Source organism: Fragaria vesca, linkage group LG1, assembly GCF_000184155.1.
Source record: "Fragaria vesca subsp. vesca linkage group LG1, FraVesHawaii_1.0, whole genome shotgun sequence".
In the NCBI taxonomy this organism is placed as follows: domain Eukaryota; kingdom Viridiplantae; phylum Streptophyta; class Magnoliopsida; order Rosales; family Rosaceae; genus Fragaria; species Fragaria vesca.
The window spans coordinates 8,060,309-8,080,938 of NC_020491.1; the positions used below are offsets into that span (position 1 = coordinate 8,060,309).

At 39.4% G+C, this 20,630-nt stretch overlaps 6 protein-coding genes across 8 annotated transcripts; 2 read left to right on the forward strand and 4 right to left on the reverse strand.

The window, feature by feature from the left end:
* Positions 1-1,036: 1,036 nt before the first annotated feature.
* On the reverse strand, positions 1,037-3,023 carry LOC101308019 (F-box protein SKIP23-like). 2 transcript variants are annotated; one of them, XM_004287706.1, is made up of 2 exons: positions 1,836-3,023; positions 1,037-1,677 (listed from the first exon to the last, which is right to left on the reverse strand). In XM_004287706.1, the coding sequence occupies exon 1, from the start codon at positions 3,001-3,003 to the stop codon at positions 1,837-1,839; it is 1,167 nt and encodes a 388-aa protein (XP_004287754.1). In that variant the 5' UTR covers positions 3,004-3,023; the 3' UTR covers positions 1,037-1,677; position 1,836. The 2 variants fall into 2 exon arrangements, with proteins under 2 accessions (XP_004287754.1, XP_004287755.1); XM_004287707.1 differs by having other exon boundaries at positions 1,037-1,710.
* Positions 3,024-7,942: 4,919 nt separating this feature from the next.
* Positions 7,943-9,722, forward strand: LOC101313847 (F-box protein SKIP23-like). The gene is made up of 3 exons (XM_004289013.1): positions 7,943-7,995; positions 8,923-9,315; positions 9,374-9,722. Exons 1-3 carry the CDS (start codon positions 7,943-7,945, stop codon positions 9,720-9,722), a joined length of 795 nt encoding a protein of 264 aa, XP_004289061.1.
* A 377-nt stretch (positions 9,723-10,099) lies between these two features.
* Positions 10,100-11,811, reverse strand: LOC101308498 (UPF0548 protein At2g17695-like). Of its 2 annotated transcripts, XM_004287709.1 has the most exons (5): positions 11,738-11,811; positions 11,443-11,503; positions 11,179-11,355; positions 10,911-11,109; positions 10,100-10,322 (listed from the first exon to the last, which is right to left on the reverse strand). In XM_004287709.1, exons 2-5 carry the CDS (start codon positions 11,499-11,501, stop codon positions 10,140-10,142), a joined length of 618 nt encoding a protein of 205 aa, XP_004287757.1. In that variant the 5' UTR covers positions 11,502-11,503; positions 11,738-11,811; the 3' UTR covers positions 10,100-10,139. The 2 variants fall into 2 exon arrangements, with proteins under 2 accessions (XP_004287757.1, XP_004287756.1); XM_004287708.1 differs by lacking the exon at positions 11,738-11,811 and having other exon boundaries at positions 11,443-11,679.
* Positions 11,812-12,645: 834 nt separating this feature from the next.
* LOC101308999 (protein GDAP2 homolog) lies at positions 12,646-13,885 on the reverse strand. Its single transcript, XM_004287710.1, has 3 exons — positions 13,654-13,885; positions 13,293-13,557; positions 12,646-13,179 (listed from the first exon to the last, which is right to left on the reverse strand). The coding sequence occupies exons 1-3, from the start codon at positions 13,781-13,783 to the stop codon at positions 12,960-12,962; spliced, it is 615 nt and encodes a 204-aa protein (XP_004287758.1). The 5' UTR covers positions 13,784-13,885; the 3' UTR covers positions 12,646-12,959.
* An 813-nt stretch (positions 13,886-14,698) lies between these two features.
* On the reverse strand, positions 14,699-17,424 carry LOC101309286. Its single transcript, XM_004287711.1, has 6 exons — positions 17,018-17,424; positions 16,615-16,874; positions 16,416-16,522; positions 15,531-15,678; positions 15,171-15,308; positions 14,699-15,021 (listed from the first exon to the last, which is right to left on the reverse strand). Exons 1-6 carry the CDS (start codon positions 17,379-17,381, stop codon positions 14,935-14,937), a joined length of 1,104 nt encoding a protein of 367 aa, XP_004287759.1. The 5' UTR covers positions 17,382-17,424; the 3' UTR covers positions 14,699-14,934.
* An 833-nt stretch (positions 17,425-18,257) lies between these two features.
* On the forward strand, positions 18,258-20,154 carry LOC101309578 (rhodanese-like domain-containing protein 15, chloroplastic-like). The gene is made up of 6 exons (XM_004287712.1): positions 18,258-18,658; positions 18,756-18,866; positions 19,000-19,073; positions 19,206-19,276; positions 19,366-19,419; positions 19,690-20,154. Exons 1-6 carry the CDS (start codon positions 18,501-18,503, stop codon positions 19,762-19,764), a joined length of 543 nt encoding a protein of 180 aa, XP_004287760.1. The 5' UTR covers positions 18,258-18,500; the 3' UTR covers positions 19,765-20,154.
* Positions 20,155-20,630: the final 476 nt, after the last annotated feature.

Consider the following 20,630-nt stretch of genomic DNA (forward strand, 5'->3'; position numbering starts at 1 on the left):
TTAGAATCTTTTAAGTTGGTTGTGTCCTTGAACCAAGAGGAAGTCATGACGGTGAGGGGTGGAAAACTATACTGATTACGACGTGCTCCACATCCCGTGGAGAAATAACTCCATGAGTTGAAAGTGAAACTGGTAAAGAGCAAAGATGAACATTTTAAAATTGGTAAATCTTAGGTATCTCCCATGACGACCAAAGATCCTAAATATATATATATATATATATATATCTCGTTTCTATTAAAGTGTGAAGTTCCTTATTTGACACATTTTTCGGTCATATTTTCACATCTCCATCGTTCAGTTTGTAGAACCTGATGCATAGATCCATCCTGCAAAATTTCATCTGATTTGATGATCATTTAGGTGTTCGTAATCGTTATTTACACAAACAGTTCTGGTTATACAGCTTTATGGTCTGTTCATTAATCTATTTCAGCACCTTAACGATCATCAATTTGGATGAAATTTTGCAGTAATGATTTATACATTAGTATCAATAAACTGAACGATGGAGGTGTAGAAATATGACTGGAAAGTGAGTCAAATAAGAAACTTCACACTTTAATTTCAGAGTGAAGCTTCACTCTTGATAGGAACATTTTTTTCAAAAAAAAAACTTTTTTATTAGAAACTCACGCACCTTATATACGTCGATGAGGTTTAAACTTATGACCTCAACGTTGTTGGTTAGCCTACCTAACCAACCAAGCCACAGCTCACCAACCTCTTGATAGGAGCTAATATATAATATATATATATATATATATATATAGTTTCGGCTACTAATAGTATTGGAACGACACGGTCTTCAAGTCTATTATGATTTCGGCTACTTATTTTTTTAATTTTTTTAGCACATATTACAACTTTGATCGGTCAGTGTGACAAACACAACTTTTAATTTGAAGCAACTCTAATGTCACCAATCTTTTAATTTGAAACAACTCTAATGTCTCCAACCTGAACGGATGTCACGAGCTACTACTAGTATTTTGTGAGTATTCATACCTATGGACTTATGAAAAGAATACCAAATGATATTGCACCAAACTCTTTTATTCTTTCAAAGTGGAATTTTGAATACATTTATGTAAAACATGTGAGAGTACTGTATATAACATTTTGTATAAAATGGTTCTTGGCATCTGAGTGTCTTTTTCTGGTGCTGCATATCTCGAAGCGATCACTGTGGGTACCGTCAGTGACCATCTGATAACATTTTCGTTTTATCACCACATGGAAGAAAACACAGAGACTGAAAGATAGAATCTCTTGTAGTACTTGATTCTCTTAACATTTAGAGCAACACCTTGTAGATGGTGCAGATGCTTCTTGGCCTTCTTCTCTAGAGAATTAAGTATGAACAGTACTTTCGATGCTTGAATCTCCTGTCCTCCTACACACTGCAGATTGAAGGTTTTGAATATGCTCCTTTTATTGTCACAAGGTGATAGAACCCAAATGACGCATCGAGTGTCTTCCACTATTATCTAGAAGAGTCAAACAGTTCCTCAGTTCCTCAGTGCAACAGTTCAACCAGACCTCTTTTAAAAGCTCAAGCTAATAATTGCTATGAAGTATGTGAATACATAATTGAAAGTGAACCCGAAGAATAACCTCGACAACTATATATATGACCAATGGCATGCTCGATCAGCAAGACTGCATTTGCTGCCTCTGCAATTTGAATGAAATCATGTAAGAGAGTGGCTGAAATGAGAAACCAATACATCTTTAATCATCTTATCAACAAACATTCATCAAAGAACAAAACTCATAAATACACAGTATAAAGAACTTCATAGAATTCTATGACATCAACAAAACATACTCACATCAATCCAGAGAAGACGATGTGCAGCCAAACTCAATTGGAGGTGGCCAAAATATCTGGGAAGATTCCAGCTTCTGAATGCTACGGTCCTCCAAGTCGAACACAAAGCTCTCCGGTCTAGTTACTTCTCTAAGAGCAAGATTAACATCATTTTCATCAGTAAAGTAAATGCAATTCCCTTTGTACCCAGCTAACTCTTGCGCCGAAACAGCGAAAGAGCAGTCATTAGCCAAGAAGAACACTTGATCATCCAAGCTGTTCACTTCAACCCATCTGCTCAACTCCCCATCACCCCATTCCAGCTTGTAAACCTTAAAATCAACTACCTTGAGTTCACCACTCCGAAATCTTCGGTATCTCCCACGACGACGACCAAAGATCCTAAAATCTAACTCAACACCATTCCCTTCTTGCTTACTTTGTTCTTGATCATAATATCTATCCACCACATAAAGCTCTCCACAACTCTCCACCAAATGCTTCCTCCCACCTAATCCAACCACCTTGGACGAAATCTTCACCATCTCATGTGAAGACATAGTAATCCTAAACACACAACCCAAGCTATCCACCACATATGACTGACCCTTATAAAAACCAACATCATCAATAACAGAACCTTCATGACCAAACCATCTGAGCTTCTGATCTCCACTTCTAGCATAACCAAAGTTTCCTTTGTCGGATATAACCAGAACCGCACATTCACCAATCTCAGAAGGCATCACAATCACTTTCTTCAACCCACAAGCCGAACCAGAGCCATGTATGTACCTAAGAAAGTACGACTTCCCCAACTCGATCATATCAAACTCCAACAAATTGAAACACTCCGACCTGATGCGCCGGGAGGTGATGGGATTCCTTAGAAGCATTCTGTCGCACTCTTCGACCTTGACCAGCCAACCACCGGAGGAAGGCGGTGATGACGTGGCGGGGGGTCGGAGGAGGAAGACGGTGTTTTGGGAGAGGAAGGAGGTGGGTCCATCGGAGGAGGAAGGGAGAGGGAACTTTGGTGGAGGAGTTGAAGGGTGGAAGGGAGGTAAATATGAACGCCATGGATTGCAGACGCTGCGGAAGCGGAGAAACTCGATGCGGAGTTTGAGTTTTTCTCCGATGAGTGGCCAGAGTTCGAGGGGAAGATTGGACCAGTCGACAGTGATGTCCATTTGAGCTTTTCTCCGATCAAGTGTACGGGGTTCTCGTTCCGCTGTGTTGGCTTATATAAAGATGCTCATTGGTGGGAAGCTAATCATTTTCTTAATAAAACGAGTCTCTCGCGATGTCCACTCGATTGGTGGGACCTCAATCGATGATTGGTGGTTTGGTACAATTTGAACACATAGACTTCTACAGTTTTTGACTTCTACGGTCTGAACACATGACTTTACAGTTTAGTTAGATGTTACGGCCGGCTGATGTGATTGAGGCCTTGAGGGAGGTCCAAATAGAAAAGAAAAAAACTAGCGAAAATAGAGAAAACTTCTGATTTATTAAATATGATTTGCTACAAAGCATGGGTAAAATCAAACTAGAAAAGATAAAGACAGTAAAACATTTATCCTTATAGACTCTAACATAATACAAAATTTAAAAACTAGTAAAAACTAAAAACATATAATCAATGCTAACTATCACATGTGTTGAGTTGGGAAAAATATAAACTTTGTACTGTATTCGAATCATGTTGACTCTCACTGGAGAGTTTAGTATTTAAAGACTAATCTTCATGTTACCTATTAACATTACGACACTCATTTCTCGTACATTGTTGGATTCAATCTTTAGACGGGAGAGCTTTTAATGAGGATCTTATAATAAGGTCTAGATGCAAATTTTCAAATTAACGGTTGGCTGATATGCATGTTAGAAATTAGATATATCAATTAAAGCACAAAACCATCCAACTGTTTATTTGAAATGGCTCACTTAGTCCTCGTTACCTCATTAGAGCACATGCATCAATGGGGTGAAAAGATGGGTTAGATAAAAAATTAGACTAAAAACAGCTTCCACCCTTGATGAATTGGTCTGGGTTAGGTGTGGGTCTTACGTGGGGAACACCTGACCAGAGTAATAGGTGGGTTAATTCTCACCCCTTGATTAGTCTAGATCAATTTGACCGTGGCCCCACAATCACATGAATTTGCACTTGCATTTTTCCTTTGTAATGAATATTTTTTTGTTTGACCCACAAAAGAATAGTTATTGGTCCTCGAATTAATCTGGTTGTTGTATTGTTGAACTGAATATCAAAGATTGATTTAAATGAATAGTGTATTAACTCGGGATAAAAATTGGTCTAACCCACCCAAAATGGTTGCATTTGCTCTTAGATCCTATCATATGCTTCTAGTAGCACCTCTACCACTGTTTGGCTTCTAGAATGTTCCCTATTTGATTATAATCCCGATTCTCATATATATACATGTAGAGTCGGGGTTTGCTAATTAGGGTTTTGTTTGCCTAGGCCTACAACGATGGCGTTGGCTGGGGGAGAGACATATTCCAGATGAATTGATGGAGATGATCCTAAAGAACCTTGACCTTGAGAACGAAATCCATGTCGAGCGATTTCGTGCCGTCTCTCAATCATGGCGGTCTTCTATTCCTCCATTGAAGCCACCGTCATCGCCGCCTCAATTACTCTACAACTTTAAGATGTGGCTAAGGATGTGGTCTGGATTAGGCGTCAAGCGGACTGTACTCTATCATGCTGTACCTCCTCTTCCTCCGACGAATGATGCCGACGAAAGGAAAAGGGGTTGGTTGTATAGAAAAGTATAATATGGCAGAATGAATAACTTTACATTGATATGCAACAATATATACATCGTAGCCTTGTACAACAAGATTAGTCTCCAACAAGATAGGAAACTAATAGGGTAACTACAGCTAGTAATCCCTAGTATATCTATTACAATATGATATCATATCTAGCACATCTATTCTAATATCCTAACAGATCAATTGTAATTAAACGGCAAAATACACTTTCCAACACTTCCCCTCAAGTTGGAGAGTGAATGTCAAGAACTCCCAACTTGCAGACAAGTGACTTGAATTTCTCTTTGCCCAAAGGTTTAGTGAACACATCCGCCAATTGTTTTGAAGAGATAACAAATCGAGTAACAACTTGGCCTTGTAGAATCTTATCTCGAATAAAATGGCAATCCATTTCGATATGCCTTGTTCATTCATGAAACACCGGATTTGCAGCTATATGCAAGGCTGCTTGATTATCACAATGTAAAACAGCAGGACCCAAAATAGGCATGTGTAAATCTTTCAATAGATATTGCAACCAAGTAAGTTCACAACATGTACCTGCCATAGCTCTATATTCGGCCTCTGCACTTGATAGAGAAACTGTTTTCTGCCTCTTTGTCCTCCATGAAATCAGGGAATTACCCAAGAACACACAATAACCAGTAGTAGAACGCCGAGTAATGGGACAACCCGCCCAATCAGAATCACAAAAAGCTCTCAAATTTAAAGAATTATTAGCCTGAAGAAGGAGACCTTGCCCTGGAGCAGATTTCAAATATCGAACTACCCGAAGGGCTACTGCCATGTGTTGTTGACGAGGTTCATGCATAAATCGACTCAGAACATGCACTAAATATGTGATGTCGGGTCTAGTGATTGTCAAGTAAATCAATCGGCCAACTAGACGTCGATATGCTGCTGCATCTTTGAGTGGTTCTCCTTTGTTTGAAAGCTTGCACTCTTCCATGGGAAAATCAACTGGCTTAGCACCCAAATAACCATTGTCTTTAATGATTTCCAAGGCATATTTACGTTGAGATATATAAATCCCTTTCTTGGAACGAGCTATCTCAATACCTAGGAAAAATTTCAAATCACCAAGATCCTTGATACGAAAATGAGTATGAAGAAACTACTTTAAAGCATTAATATACTCAATATTGTTTCCTGTGATCAAAATGTCGTCCACATATATCAATAAGACAGTGAGAGATGCACCATCTTTTCGAACAAATAAGGAATAATCGACTCTGGATTGACTGAAACCAGCAGCAAGAACAACTTCTGTGAACTTAGAAAACCACTGTCGAGAGGCTTGTTTAAGGCCATACAACGACTTGTGAAGGCGACACACAAGGTTCTCCCCCTGTCGCCGAAGACCAGGAGGAGGGGACATATATATTTCTTCCAACAAACCACCATTTAAGAAAGCATTACTAACATCTAATTGATGCAAAGACCAATTCTGACTAGCAGCAATAGCAAGAAGGCAGCGGACAGTTACCATTTTGGCAGTAGGGGAAAAAGTGTCATGATAATTGATACCAGCAGCTTGAGTGAAACCTCGAGCAACAAGGCAAGCTTTATAGCGCTCAACAGAACCATCAGCTTTGCGCTTGATCCGGTAAACCCAATTACAACTAATTGGACGTTTTCCAGGAGGCAAAGGAACAAGACTCCATGTCTGATTGTCAGTAAGAGCTTGAAGCTCGGAAGTCATAGCCTCCTGCCATTTTGGATCGGCTGCAGCAACATCATAAGATTCCGGTTCTTCATCCCGGCTCACATTAGCAACATAATTGAGATGTGCAGGTGAATACCGATCATAAGACAAATAATTACAGAGAGGATACCTCGTACCTGGTGGAGGACTTGGTGAGGCAGATGAATGGTGGTGTGGAGGCAGAATCACCTGCGAGCAGACGTAATCACGGAGGCAGACATTGGCTTCTCTTGGGCGCTGGGATCGGTGGAGGGCAGGAATAGGTTCAACATCATCGGAAAGAATTACAGGATTGGAATCGGTAATAGGAGGATTGGGAATTGGATGGACGATAGCTTGTGGCTGGAAAATCACGGGTTTAACGTCGACGCCGTGAGAGATGCCGTCTCCCTGAAAGACGTCGTCGCTGTGATGGTCGCCGGCGATAGCTGTTGGGACTGGAGGGCGACGAACAGAGGTTCTGAAATCGGATGGAAGGAGCGGATTGGGTGGTGGAGAGGGCGGCGGATCGTGTGGTGGAGAGGGCAGCGGATTGGGAGGTGAAGGCGGATGGGGCGGTGGAAAGGGCGGCGAAGTAGGTGGTGAAGGCAGCGGCGGATTGGGTTGAGGAGATGTCGTTGGAGTTGGGAAAGGAGAGGAAGAAGACGTGCTCTGTGTGGAAAAGGATTGATTGAGTAAGAAAGGGTCAAAGTCAAAAGGAAGAGGAATGGGCTGGGCCTGTGGAGTGGGCTCAACGGGTTTGACAAGGTGCTGAATGATGAAAAGTATCTTCAAGAAAAATCACATCCCGATTTGTAAAGATCTTTTTGGTCTCAATATTGTACAATTTGTAAGCCTTTTGACCCATAGGATATCCAACAAAGATGCATTTATGTGCACAAGGAGCAAATTTTGATGATGGATTGACAGATTTTGCAAAGGCAACGCAACCAAAAACACGCATACGAGAATAATCGGGGGGCTTGTTGTAAAGTATTTCGAATGGAGTTTTCTTGTTGAGTAACAAAGTGGAAAGACGGTTAATGGTGTAAACAACAGTGAGAATACATTCACCCCAAAAAGAAATAGGTAGATGAGATTGAAAACGAAGAGCACAAGCTGTTTCAAGAATGTGTCTGTGTTTTCGCTCGACGACACCATTTTGTTGGGGTGTATAGACACAAAAATGTTGGAAAATTACTCCTTGTTCGAGGAAAAAATTTTGTAAAGAAAGGAACTCAGCACCATTGTCAGAACGGAATTGTTGGATTTTGGTGTTAAACTGAGTAGCAACATAACTGAAAAATTGACGAAGTATTGTTTGTGTCTCACTTTTATGACGCATCAAGAATACCCACGTAAAACGGGAAAAATCATCAACGATAGTTAAAAAATAATTAGCACCAGAATAAGAGGGTGTTTTATAACGGCCTCAAATATCACAATGAATAAGGGAAAAACACTTGGAGGTTGAAATTGAACTACGGAAAAAAGGTTGACGAGTTTGTTTCGCCAATGGACAAACGTCACATTTATGACTAGAATCAAAAGAAAAATTTAGCTTACTATTGGCTAAATATTGTAGACGAGCAGAAGAAGGGTGCCCCAAACGACGGTGCCAAAGATCAGAAGAAATCATGAGATTACAAGTGAAGTGGGAAGAAGGAGAAGTAGAAGCCAAAGCCACAAGGTAATAGAGGTCACCACGTCGCTTACCCACACTAATCATCGTCCTCGTAGCCAAGTCCTGTAAAATACACCAGGACGGAAAAAAGTCACTGGACAATGTAAGTCATCAATTGTCTTTCCAACATACATAAGATCAACTTTGAAGCTCGGCACACAGAGAACATTATTTAATTGGAATGAATCATTAAGCCGAATGGAACCGGTCATAGTAGTTCCGGCCGTGGCTCCACTAGGTAAAGAAACTGGTGTCAGAGAAGGATTCTGATCAATATTCATCAACAATTTTGAAGAAGAAGTAATGTGATGAGTTGTTCCGCTATCAATAATCCAACGATTAGGAGCGACTGGTAACAAATTTGATGAAGAATGCGGTAAACCTATACCGTTTGCTTGAGAAAAAATACGCTTACTTTTTACCAATGCCATAATATGTAAGCATTGTTCAGCGGTAAGATGAGGGGCAATTGCTTGAAGTTTCTGAATGGTAGAATGAACTGAAGCCATGATAGACAAAAGATAAATCAAAACTTCTCAAAGAAACACCGACTGATCAGAAATATTATGATAATTTTGGTCCAAGAGCGTTGTGCTCTGATACCATATAAAAAAGTATAATATGGCAGAATGAATAACTTTACATTAATATGCAACAATATATACATCGTAGCCTTGTACACCAAGATTAGTCTCCAACAAGATAGGAAACTAATAGGGTAACTTCAGCTTGTAATCCCTAGTATATCTATTACAATATGATACAATATCTAGCACATCTATTCTAATATCCTAACAGGTCAATTGTAATTAAACGGCAAAATACACTTTCCAACAGGTTGTTTAGATTATGCAGAGTCCCGGACGCAATACCAAAGTGGATTCCGGCAATACTTCCTCCTCCATCATCACGGTGTTCATTGACCTCATTCAGATTCAGGCCAGAGGATATATACTCGTTGGACTTCGACTCATCTGTATTTGCATCGCATTATCTCAAGGAATCTTCTGAGTTGGAATCTTATAAGTTGGCTGTATCCTTGGATCTAGATGAAGTCATGACGGTGATGGATGGAAAACTATACAAATTAGCTACTCCACTACAGAAATTCCTCCATGAGGTGAAAGTGGTAAAGAGCAAAGAAGAACGTTTTGATGATGTTATTTTCTACCAAGGAAAGTTCTATGCTGTCACCAATTATGGAAGAACTGTAGTGCGGCATTCTTCCTCGAATGACCTGACAGAGATTGCATCTCCAATATTTTCTTCAAGTTGTGACAAGAAGCAGAAGAAGAAGAAGACGAAGAAGAAGAAGCAAAACAAGAAGTATAAGACCGAGGAAATTTTTGGTGGAATCGTTCGGGGAGCTACTTTGTGTTCACAGAGCTGGGTGTGCATATGTAGGAGAAGGTGGTTCTGTAGACAAAATGCTCCAGACTGGAGTTAAGTTCAAGGTTTATAGGTTGGATCAGAATTCAGGAGAATGGATTGAGATGCAAGCTTCCGATTTGAAAAGGCGAATTTTGTTTGTGGGGGAGGACTTCTCTTTCTCTGTTTCTGCTCGAGACTTCCCTGGATGCCCAGAGAGCTGCATTTATTTTTGTTACGAGTATGAGAAATGCCCTCATGAAATCTGTAGTGGAATTGGAGTGTTTAACTTAGATGATGGAATGGGGCTGCGCTTAGAACAATACCCACCCAGTGCTAATATCTTAATGCCACCCCCAACTTGACCTGATGAGAAACTAGGCTAATCAATGTCAATTTCCAAATTGTGTTAGTGTGTTTTGAGTACTAATGGTCATTCAATTTTTTTATCACAAGTATGTTATAGTTCATATTTTCATCTTTCTTTTGAACATTCAAAGTAAATACTTCGAAACAAACAAGAAATGAGCCTTGAAACCATGTCAAAGTAGGTTTCATGATGGGTCATTGTTATTGGAAAGAAGTAGGAGGTGATGCACTAGGTTTTCTGCCAATGGTATAAAATATCCTTATATGGTTGAAATAAAGATGGGAATTTGTAGCATTCAGCAACACAATCAACCAACCCAAACTGAGACACATTCCAGAACAAAGGGATTCAGTTCGAATCCTAATTATGACTTGTTTGGACCAAATAAACCACAAAGATAAATGAACTAGGATTACAAGGCATTCAAATGTTTCTTGATTGCATTAGTAGAATGATGAGCAAAATACCTTTGCCTGAGCATTACATATGGGTACCCGACAAATGACAACACGTGAGCTGGTTTTGAGAAAGATAGTATCTCATACCACACTTGGTTATTCTCATCCAGTTCAATCGAGAAACGCTCCTCTCCAGCCTGTTGTGTAGAAAAATAGTATACCTAAATCAGTCATAACTCATAAATATGCTTCAACAGATTTACATGCTAAAGAGTACTGGAATGTACACAAATCACCAAAGTAACACAATGCACCACAATATATGATCAGGATAAACTTATCAAACCAATGATCATTTAACTTCCCTATCTGGTATACAATAAAAAGGATATTTATAGGCCAAACTACAGTTGAGGTGAGTGCTAAACATGCATACAGTACATTCTCACATTATTCAACCAGAACTAGACTGCAGTGCATGTGAATATAAAGATGCAGATTACATATTCCCATGATCTATAAACTGCTATCTGATTATCTAGTGATGAATCACATAAAATCAGCAAGTTCAACCGTTTAACAACTAGCACTCCATCACAGCGGTCACTGATAAACTTCATAGTAAAAGATCATGCGACTGTAAATATGAAATTTTGAGTAGACAATCTCACAGAAGTTCTTTAAAGGGACCTCAACCATCATGTTTGTCATTCGTGACCAAACCATGTAAGACAATGGATTCAGGCTTTACAAAAATATATTTCAACAATTGTAAAGGAACTAACCAGCAAGTGACCTTGAAGGGTACCACCCCCAAAACGAAAAGACGCCATGGACTGTTTACTGCTTTTATTTTCATTCACATACACTATCTGAAGAGGCATCATGACCCATGGCAGAAACTCCTTGACACAAACACAAAACTTCACTCCATTTTGAACCGGCGTCTTTGGATCAACAAACGCCCAATTCAATCCAAAATGCCTGCAGAGCCAAACTCAGTCATAACTCATAATATTAGTCCTTCACATCTACATAAGCACAATGGCTGACCTCCAGTCCTGAAGAGCCCTCTTGCCCTTCTCATAAGTCTCCAAACCCGAACCGACCAAAACGCGGGCATGGTTGCATAAGAAACCATTTTCTGAGAGGCCCTTATCTTCTTGCAGGGAAGATAGGGACTTGGCAGTAGCTCCCCTGAACTTAGCTTCATAGTTAAAGCCACCTGACCTGGTTTCAAAATTCAACTAAAGATTCCAAATTTCTCACTATCAGAACTAAAATCACACAAATAGCAGCTAATCAGGTCTTGTTTACCTGTCAATGCAAGCCTTTTGCTCTTTAGGAGTTGGGGCAGCCCAGCTCAAGAAAACCATGTCTGTCAAAATCATCAACAACTTCAAAAATTGGCACATATGGAGCAAAAAAATTCAAATTTTTCTGATGGGAACGCAGAAAAGCAAACAAATTTGAGCAAAATGCAGACTGATAATGATGAATTCTAAGATCAAAACTACTTTTCTCCAGAATGAACAAAGAAAACTACTAACTAATCAAACATGAATATAATTCAGCCAAAGAAACAGATAATCTAATAACCAATTTGTTCTACCTTTTAGTGTGAAGTTGTTGCTCTGGGATTTGAACTTGCAGCCATGAACCTGTTAAACTGTGAACTGTGTGAGGATTTAACAACTGGACTCAAAACGAGCGATATATCCTTTGAAGCCCAAAATAAAACGGCCCAAGTATTCTTCATAACCTTTTGAATCTTTGCAATCCATTACTTTTCAATTAGAGCTGGCCTCCTTATATCCCCTTTGCCCCTTTGGTTGTTTTACTTGTTTATAGTCAAATTCCTTTGTTCCTTTACATTGTTACTTTTTACGGCCACTGCTATGTCAAGTTACCATAACATGGTTATTTGCGAGCTTTGATTCAAATAACTAGCTTTTTACCCGTGCATATGCACGTGAGTTTACAAAATGGGAGAAATTTAACTTGAACTGTTCCACTTAAAATTGAATGAATCTAATTATCCTATTTCTTAGATAATTGTTCACCAAAAGTGAGAACAAACCACGTCTTTTTTTTTCCTTAAAATTCAAGTGGTGTTTTACGGTTATGCCTATAGTAATTTATTTTTATTTATTTGAGAATTTTCTATTACCTTGATTTTTTAGGTAATTCAAAAAAAAGTTTCACCAAAGAAAACGCGTCGTTTTCTATTAGTAGAGATTTGGTGACAAAATCAAGAACTATAAACTACCACCACAAGAAAGTGGGTTGCAAGAGATGACGATAACCTAACCCTACAAGTCACTTGATCGAGAAATGATAGCCTTCATATAGTCACGCCAAAGAAAAATGATGAATATGGTCACATTTGTCTTCTGAAACAAGGCAAAACTACATTAAATCTAGCATGGACTGTTGCCCAAGTAGGCATTATTTTTCTGTTCAATTATTCATACAACCCTATCATTGTATGTCATTATCTTCGAAATGTTTCAAGAAAATCTAAAGCCTACAAAAATCAAACTAGTAGGCATTGTTTTTCTATTCAATTATTCATACAACCCTATCATTGCATGTCATTATCTTCGAAACATTTCAAGAACATCTAACGCCTACAAAAAATCAAACTCTTATCTGAATTGTGGAGCTCGAGTGGTATGAAAAAAGAAAAAGAACCTCCAAATTTACCTACAAATATACCATGACTTTTTTCTTTTTACTGTGATTCAACCTTATTTGTACAAGGAAAAACACAAAATTACTGTGTACAAATGGGTATGATGTAAAAGTCTAACACTACAGGCCCACCAGGCCCACTACGAGATGCACCTCATGGAGTACATCGACTCAGACGAATCCACTGCCGGTGCACCATACACCCTCGGGTGGTCGCTTTCCAATCCATAGTCCATCATCGGACGGTGCTCCAAGTCCTCATCGTGGTCATACACGAAATCAGGGACGTCGATCTCGCTCCTCCTCACGTGCTCCCACAGATAATCGAGCCTGCTCACGTACTTCAGCTTCCCATACACCCTGCCACACCAAAGCGCACGTTAGCCCCAACACTCAATCACCACTAAAATGCGCCGTCTAACTAATTCCGTAAATAAATATTTACTAAATTTAACTAGGTTAAAATTTCTTACCCTCCAGTGAAAAGGAAGCGGCCGAAGGTGGCCAAGAAGAGCCGGGCCTGAAGACCTGGATGAAGAAAATAGACAGCTTCTAGATTCTGCTTGACGTTGATCGGAATCGCGTCGTAGATTGATCGGAGGGCGGAGATTCCGGGGAAATTCTCGCACCTCTGAACTCCGGTGTGGACGTACACCACCGCGAACGGCTTGTTCTCCAGCTCCGGGAATATCTTCTCTTCCAGATACTTCCTCAGAACATCCACGCTCACAATCCGAGCTGAAAATTCAATCCAAAACTCATATCAGAAATCAATAAAAAAAAATCTGAACGAATTCTTCATCAATTTAAAGACTTGGAATTATAGATATGTACCTGGGAAGAATTTGGCAATGACGCGAAGGATGGGGCGGCCGCGTTTGTCGCGGCCGTGGATCTGGAAGACGTGGAGCTTGTCGAGAAGGGCAAGCTGTTCGGAATCGGAGATTTGAGCGGCGGTGATCATTTTGTAAAGGAAAAAATGGCTCACAAGGATTGTGATGTTTCGATTAAAGGGATTGTGATGGAGCGTGAAGTGAGAGGAGGGTTATATAGGGAAAGGGAGAAAGGGAAGAGGTTGAAGAAGAAGGAGGTGGGGGGAAGGGGGATTGAGTTGGGAGGCGAGGACAAGAGGGAGTAATGATCGGGGATTCCAGGGGAGGATATTCGGAGAAGATTCGGATTTTTCTTTTGGGGCGGGTGATGGGCCCCATGGGAGTGTCCGGTTTTGGACTGCTGACCCGGCTGACCTGGCAGTCTAGGTAGTTAATTTGTTACGTGGCGTTGGATAATATTTTTCTTTCTTTTTTGTGTTTTTGATTGAGACGGCGTTGGATAAAACTAAACGAACTGAAATGGATTTGGGGAGACAAATGGATGAAGATATGACTTGATTACCAAGTATGTGATCTCATGGCCTCATTATCCTATCATTTCTTTTCAATGTCAAATATATATTCGAAGCCATCACATTCAAATATTAAAAAGTCAAAAGACTATGAATACAGAAATATAGACTTGGACGCACTCGTATGCATATAATGTGAGTGGTTTTAACCTTTGGAACTCTTGTAGCCCATACGGTGCGCCCAAGAAGCATTGTGAGGTATGTGAAGGAGCGTGGGGTGGATGGGCACACACGAAAGCAGGAGGATAAGGAAGCAATGATTTGTTTATAATACAGTATGTTTGAACAACAATCATGTCTTATATATGTTTAAGCAGCATTATTGATATGACTAATCATATTTTATGATAACATAATGTGATCAGTGCTCTTTATCCTTGATGCTCAAGTCTCCGATGTAAGGCTTGAGATGGTGGGATAGGAGGAATGAAGATCATTCCAACTGAGGCTGTGTCAAAGTTGGCCTAACTGATACTGCCATTACGTATATTGGTAAAATTTGACCAAAGGAAACTTCCCTGTCAGGCTTCTATATCAAGGAGTTTCAAATGTACACATTTTGCTAACTAGTAAACTGTAACAAATACAGGTAACCACTGGTTACAATATACCACCCAAGGTGCCTAGTTGATGTGAATAATCATCGGGTAAGCAATACAAGGGAAGTTTCTATGATTGTTGAGTGTGATGTGATGTAATAACATGGTTGCTTACTCTATGAGGGTCGGACTAAATTCTTTCATCTCAAACCCAGATGCCTCTGCAAGCTCTAACAAATCTTTCTCTCCACTCACAACCTGCAATAAGTGCCACAGTATGTTACAACCTAGCAAATCTTGAAAGATAGGGCAAGTTTTCTTATTGGTATCGACGTTCTTTCGTTGAAAATATATCAATAAGGATGAACCAAATGACTACTGCAAGAAACTATGAAAAGACTTATCACCTGTCCATTGATCACCCAAGTAGGAAAACCTTCAAGTTTGGCATCAATACATTCCTTTGCCATTATAGTTCCCTTTCTATATCCACCAGGGAAGCACTCAACATAGTTCAATTCCTTCGCTGCTTCACGTCCAAACATCTTCAAGAAGAACAAATTAATCAACTAAGTTTAAACACATGGCACCCAAAGCACTTTTTTCATTTTGTTTCTAACAGTTTTCCCTAGTAACACTATGAAATGATTAGTCAAGATGACGGCGAAAACATATCAGCAACCTAATGAATTTATTAGTAGAGAATATTGTACCCCAAATGTCATCTTTGTAACACACATATTTAGGAACTAAAGAGGGAAGATTACCTGTTTTTGTTCTAAACAATGTGAACACCAGAAAGCGCCATACATTTTAGCACCTATAGCATTTAGATGCTTTGCAAGAGATATAGCAGATGGAGTTGATGGTGTTGTTATTTCAGTTGCAACGTATGGAAGATCAACGTCAGCCGGGCTGTAACAAAATAAGGCAACACTAAAAATATCAATTTCCTTTACAGGAAGTGCTTCTCATATAATAAAATCACAATAAGTAATAAGCTTTCCCTAAATTATAAATATGTTTAATCATCCAAATTCGTTAAATACAGATAGTGATTTTACATCACAAAAGAAAATTCTTGCAAAAAGTCTGGTTCGTAGGGTACAGGCGATCAGGTATTTCAGATCATTAAGCATTAAAACCATATTTCAAGTCCATCTAGACAGATAGCCAAGTAGCCATACCAATTCCATCTACATAGATAGTCAAGTAGTCAATGAAGTTGATCTCAATAGTGTACTACAATGAAAGAACAGTTCAGTTCATTTCAATAACCATTGATCTGACAGGTTACAGTCTGTTTATACAAACCGGTTTAAAGAACTATACATTGTTATATGGTTGTGTGAGGCTAAGAGCATAAAATCTTCATGTTGTTCATGACACACTATGGAGTTAGCTTTATCTTTCCACTACATGAAAGAACTAATCAAACTCATCACAGCACCTATGTTTATCACTCCAATCACTCCGATATTTCTTATTAATGAAACAAATAGTAATTAACATATTTCTTATTGATCGAGGCATCCCCTAATCCTAGAAAACTCGACTTCAGATGAAAGTAAAGACTCAAATCATTGCATAGTGTGGCGAATTAACATATTCATGTCAATGAAAAACATTAAAGACCGAACAAAGTTAATCACCTTGAGGAAACAGGTGCACTATATGACCTGTTCAGAGTCACAGCCACCAAGACAGCTAAACACACCAATAAACCCGCCTCTTTCTGTACTTTCTCGAATCCAAAATCCTACAGTTATAAAACCCCCAAAATTCAACTCATCCTCAATAAACAACATCAAACCATATGAAACAACAAAAACAACTGAGAATGTGGCACACCTTCAAAGTGATGAAAAACAAGCTGAAAGAGAGAAATGCCGATAACAAACAATACGAGCACGAAGTTCCCGAAAACTGCGTGCTAAGAATGTACAAGAAACAAGCACTGGCAGCTGCCATGGAGGTAGTAATCCCAAGTAAAACCAAGCTAGCATCAGATTTCCCAATTCCAAAAGGTAAACTCTTTGCAGCCAATAGCTGCACACCAAGTGTAGCAACTAATCCATACGCAATCATTCCAAACAACGGAAGAGGTACCCCTACAACATTTCAAAGCAAAATCACAATCACAAAAATGACGCCGTATCGTAAAGACCAAACCTTCTCAAAACCTAACATAAATTTTCATACATTTCTTGCTCGGAGAGTTTGAATTAAGTTAATTAGGAAGTTAAGGAGTTACCAAAAACGACGGCGTATTCACTGTTGAGGATATCGCCGCAGCTTCCGCCGCCGCCGGTGGGGCAGAAGGCGTCGGAATTCGTGAGCTTGAGGAAGGTCAAGTAGGTCGTTTCGAGGAACCCAATGCCTCCGATCCCGGCGCATAGTTTGTAGGTCAAGTCACTGGAAGACGACGTCGTTTCCGGTTCGGATTCGGCGTTTTGATTGGGCTCCGAAGCGGAGCATATGACGGGAAGGTGGACAGTTCTCCGAGCCCAACGCGAAGTTGGAGTAAGGACGCCGAGTCTGGTGGGAGTTGAGAGAGGAAGAGATCTGGGGGAGGAGAGCGAAGGAGATGTTACGCTCAGGAGCGCCAATGTTGCCATTTTCTTCTCTCACATTCCACCTGAAAATCTCGCAGCTTCGCGCGGTTAATCTGGGCTTTTCTGGGCAGATGTTATCTCAATTTTGGGCCTTATGTGTGAAACTTTCTTGTGGCCCAAACCAGAGATCGTGCCATTTCAGGGCGAGAAAGCCCAATACAATTCCGAACATGCATGATGTCAGTGAGCTGTGACCTGTTGATTATAGATGAGACTAATCGGCTGGATCGAGCATTTCTCAAATTAGGATTCTCGATATGGATTTTGATTTGTTATATATTTATGCAACTCTTCAAAATATAGTCAATACACAATAGATAAGTATCCAAATGAGAATCTAACAAGTTAAGTATCTTTAATTTGTCTTAATTTGAAGCGAAGTGATTGTAATCATGTGCAAATGTGGATTTTCTTAGGTTGATTTGTTTGAGTGACGAGATGAAGTAACAAACTCAAACTTAAGCTTTAGATTGTCATAATACAATTGTTATTAACGATTCAGATGTTTTGAAGTCCAGCTTAATTCATACATATGAACCTTTTTTTTTTGTCGAGAATAAACATCAACCTATGAACTTAATCTAAATGAAGGTGTCAAACTTAAACTCCTCAATAAGGATGCCAAACTCAAGCTAATGGTACACTTCAAATTTCTCTCCATTCTCCTTGAGTTCTTGTATATCACTAAGTTTGCTATACCTTTTCTTTTTAAGAGGAATTTATACCTTGAGAGTGGACAAATATCTTTTAATTGGATATTGTCCAAAACGCATCTATCATTTCCAGTCTTAGCCAGCCAGGTGTACAAGAAGATTCATGCATTGAGAAATGTGTCAAAAGCTAGCAGACTTATCCATGCAAAATCATGTGTACCTCCTTTTTTGGGTCTATGAGTCTATCTGAATTTTTTTGAAAACAGAACAATATGGATTTACATACCAGCACCACTTTGGCGTGGCAACCTTTCCCACCCATCTCTCTCTCTTCTCCCTCACTCTGACTCCTCATTAAATAGTGTGAAACTGAATCACATCCAATTCAGAAAGCAGAACCATTTTCCATATATCATTGCCACAATCTCAATTCCCAGAACCCAAAAGAATCAAAATCATACTCATAGCAATGACTTCTCTGTCCACCTCTTGCTTAACTGGTCCTGTACTTCGACTCCCGTCTCTTCTTTCTCCTCAAAATCCTAATCAGAGGTCCTTGTTGTCACTGACTCGGAACCCGGATCGAATTCGTGGCAATCGGATTGTATGCAAGAACTTAAGTGTCTGGTGAGTAATTAGTATTTACCCAGAAAAAAGATTGTAATATATAACAGTGTGTTTTACAGTTTTACTGACTCTGATTGTGGTTTTGCAATTGGTTAAGTCCGAAGGCTAGTCTGAGAGGGAATTTGGAGGTCGCCGGACTTCCAACGTCGGTGCCGGTGCGTGTGGCTCACGAGCTTCTTCTGGCCGGACACCATTATTTGGATGTCAGGTGTGTTTTGTTATACTAAAGATGTTATCTTTTGTTCCCTTACTTAACAAAGGTCTTGTCTTTGATTCAATTCTAACATGCAAAGTCTGGTAGTTCATTGGTTTTTGTATTTGGGTACTTTTTTTGTGTTTAGGACTCCTGAAGAGTTTAGTGCAGGGCATCCTTCTGGTGCTGTTAACATTCCTTACTTGTACAGAGTTGGATCAGGTTTAATTTTTGTTCTTCCACACCTCCTGTTTGTTTACTAGTTTTTGTTCTGTATAAGATTTTTCTTTTTCTTTTCCATTTTGGGTAGCAAAGTCTCGGTGGTTCAGGAAGCAAATGTATTGTTCTATGCAGGGATGTCAAAGAATCCAGAGTTTGTGAAGGAGGTTTCATCACATTTCAGAAAACATGATGAAATTATTGTTGTAAGTTCCAATTACAATATGGATTTTCCTCATTTTGATGGGATTATTCCAGATACGATATCTATGTGTTTAATCTCATGGTTTTTCAGGGATGCCAGCTTGGGAAAAGATCAATGATGGCTGCAACTGATCTTGTAGCTGCTGTAAGCACATTACCTACTTACCTACCCTTCGAATCAAATTTCTAACTTTGTTTGTAAAGCAATTGCTTTATGGTTGATAATGATGAAAGTTGACATCGCAGTTTGGTTGAACATCAATGTCCAATAGCTTGCATTGCACCTAAAATTTCAGAAAAGGATTCCGAATAAGACAGCCTAGTTTACTCATTGTATTTCTCAATGGCATTTCAACGTCGCAATGGAAAAGTTGTAAAAGCTGATCAAAGCTTTGTTCTTTAATATATTTTGCAGGGTTTCACTGGGATTACAGACATGGCCGGTGGGTATGCTACTTGGACTCAAAATGGACTTCCAACAGAGTTGTGAAAGAGAACGCTCGTGGTTATGGAATCCTCGATCGCCTAGGAATGTGAATGCCAAGAGAAACAAATTACAAATAAAGTGGCAATAATAGAGCCTTGAAGAACTAAGCATGCATTCAGAACAAAATGTAGAAGAACATTCAAGGGTAATGCGCCCATTGCAATGTGTGTAATTGCGTAGCTTAGTTAAAGAAGTTAGAAGTGGTCCACATTGGCATGTATATATGTACTTTATGCGTGGAGTTCACAACTACTAACTGAAACCAGTTGTATTGAATTAAACAAATGCAGTTGAGTAAGATTGGTATCTCAGATTGCTAACTGATGAAATGGAGTATGGATGAAGAGATTCAAAAGAGGGTTTCGGTACATGACGAAACATTTTCTGTTTATTATGTCATGCTTCTGGACTACAATACTACAATAGTCATCATGAACTCGTATCAAGCAGCTCATCTATGTCCTAATTAAAAAAATTTAAAAAAAAAAAAAAACTATGGTGAGGCACAATAGATGAGCCATCATAGTTTGTTGTTGAGAAAGATTCTAAAGCTGTGTTTTGAAAGTGTAGGTCCGAGCGAGTACGTATCACTACTTAAGTCGAACACTCTCACCTGAGTCACCTCAGGACTAAATTCATTAGAAAAATAAACGCAGTTCCCTTTGCATCCTGGGAAATCTTTAGCAGCAACTGAGAAGCTACAGCGATCATAACCCAAAACCACCAATATCCGATCACTCAAATCCGAAGCTTGCATCTCAAGTTTTTAACCCATTGCTTCTCAACCGCATTCACGATCTTGACGTCACTCTTGACCGGAGTCTTCAAGTCTTCGAACTAAAAGTAGATCCCCGGGTGATTCAACCAAA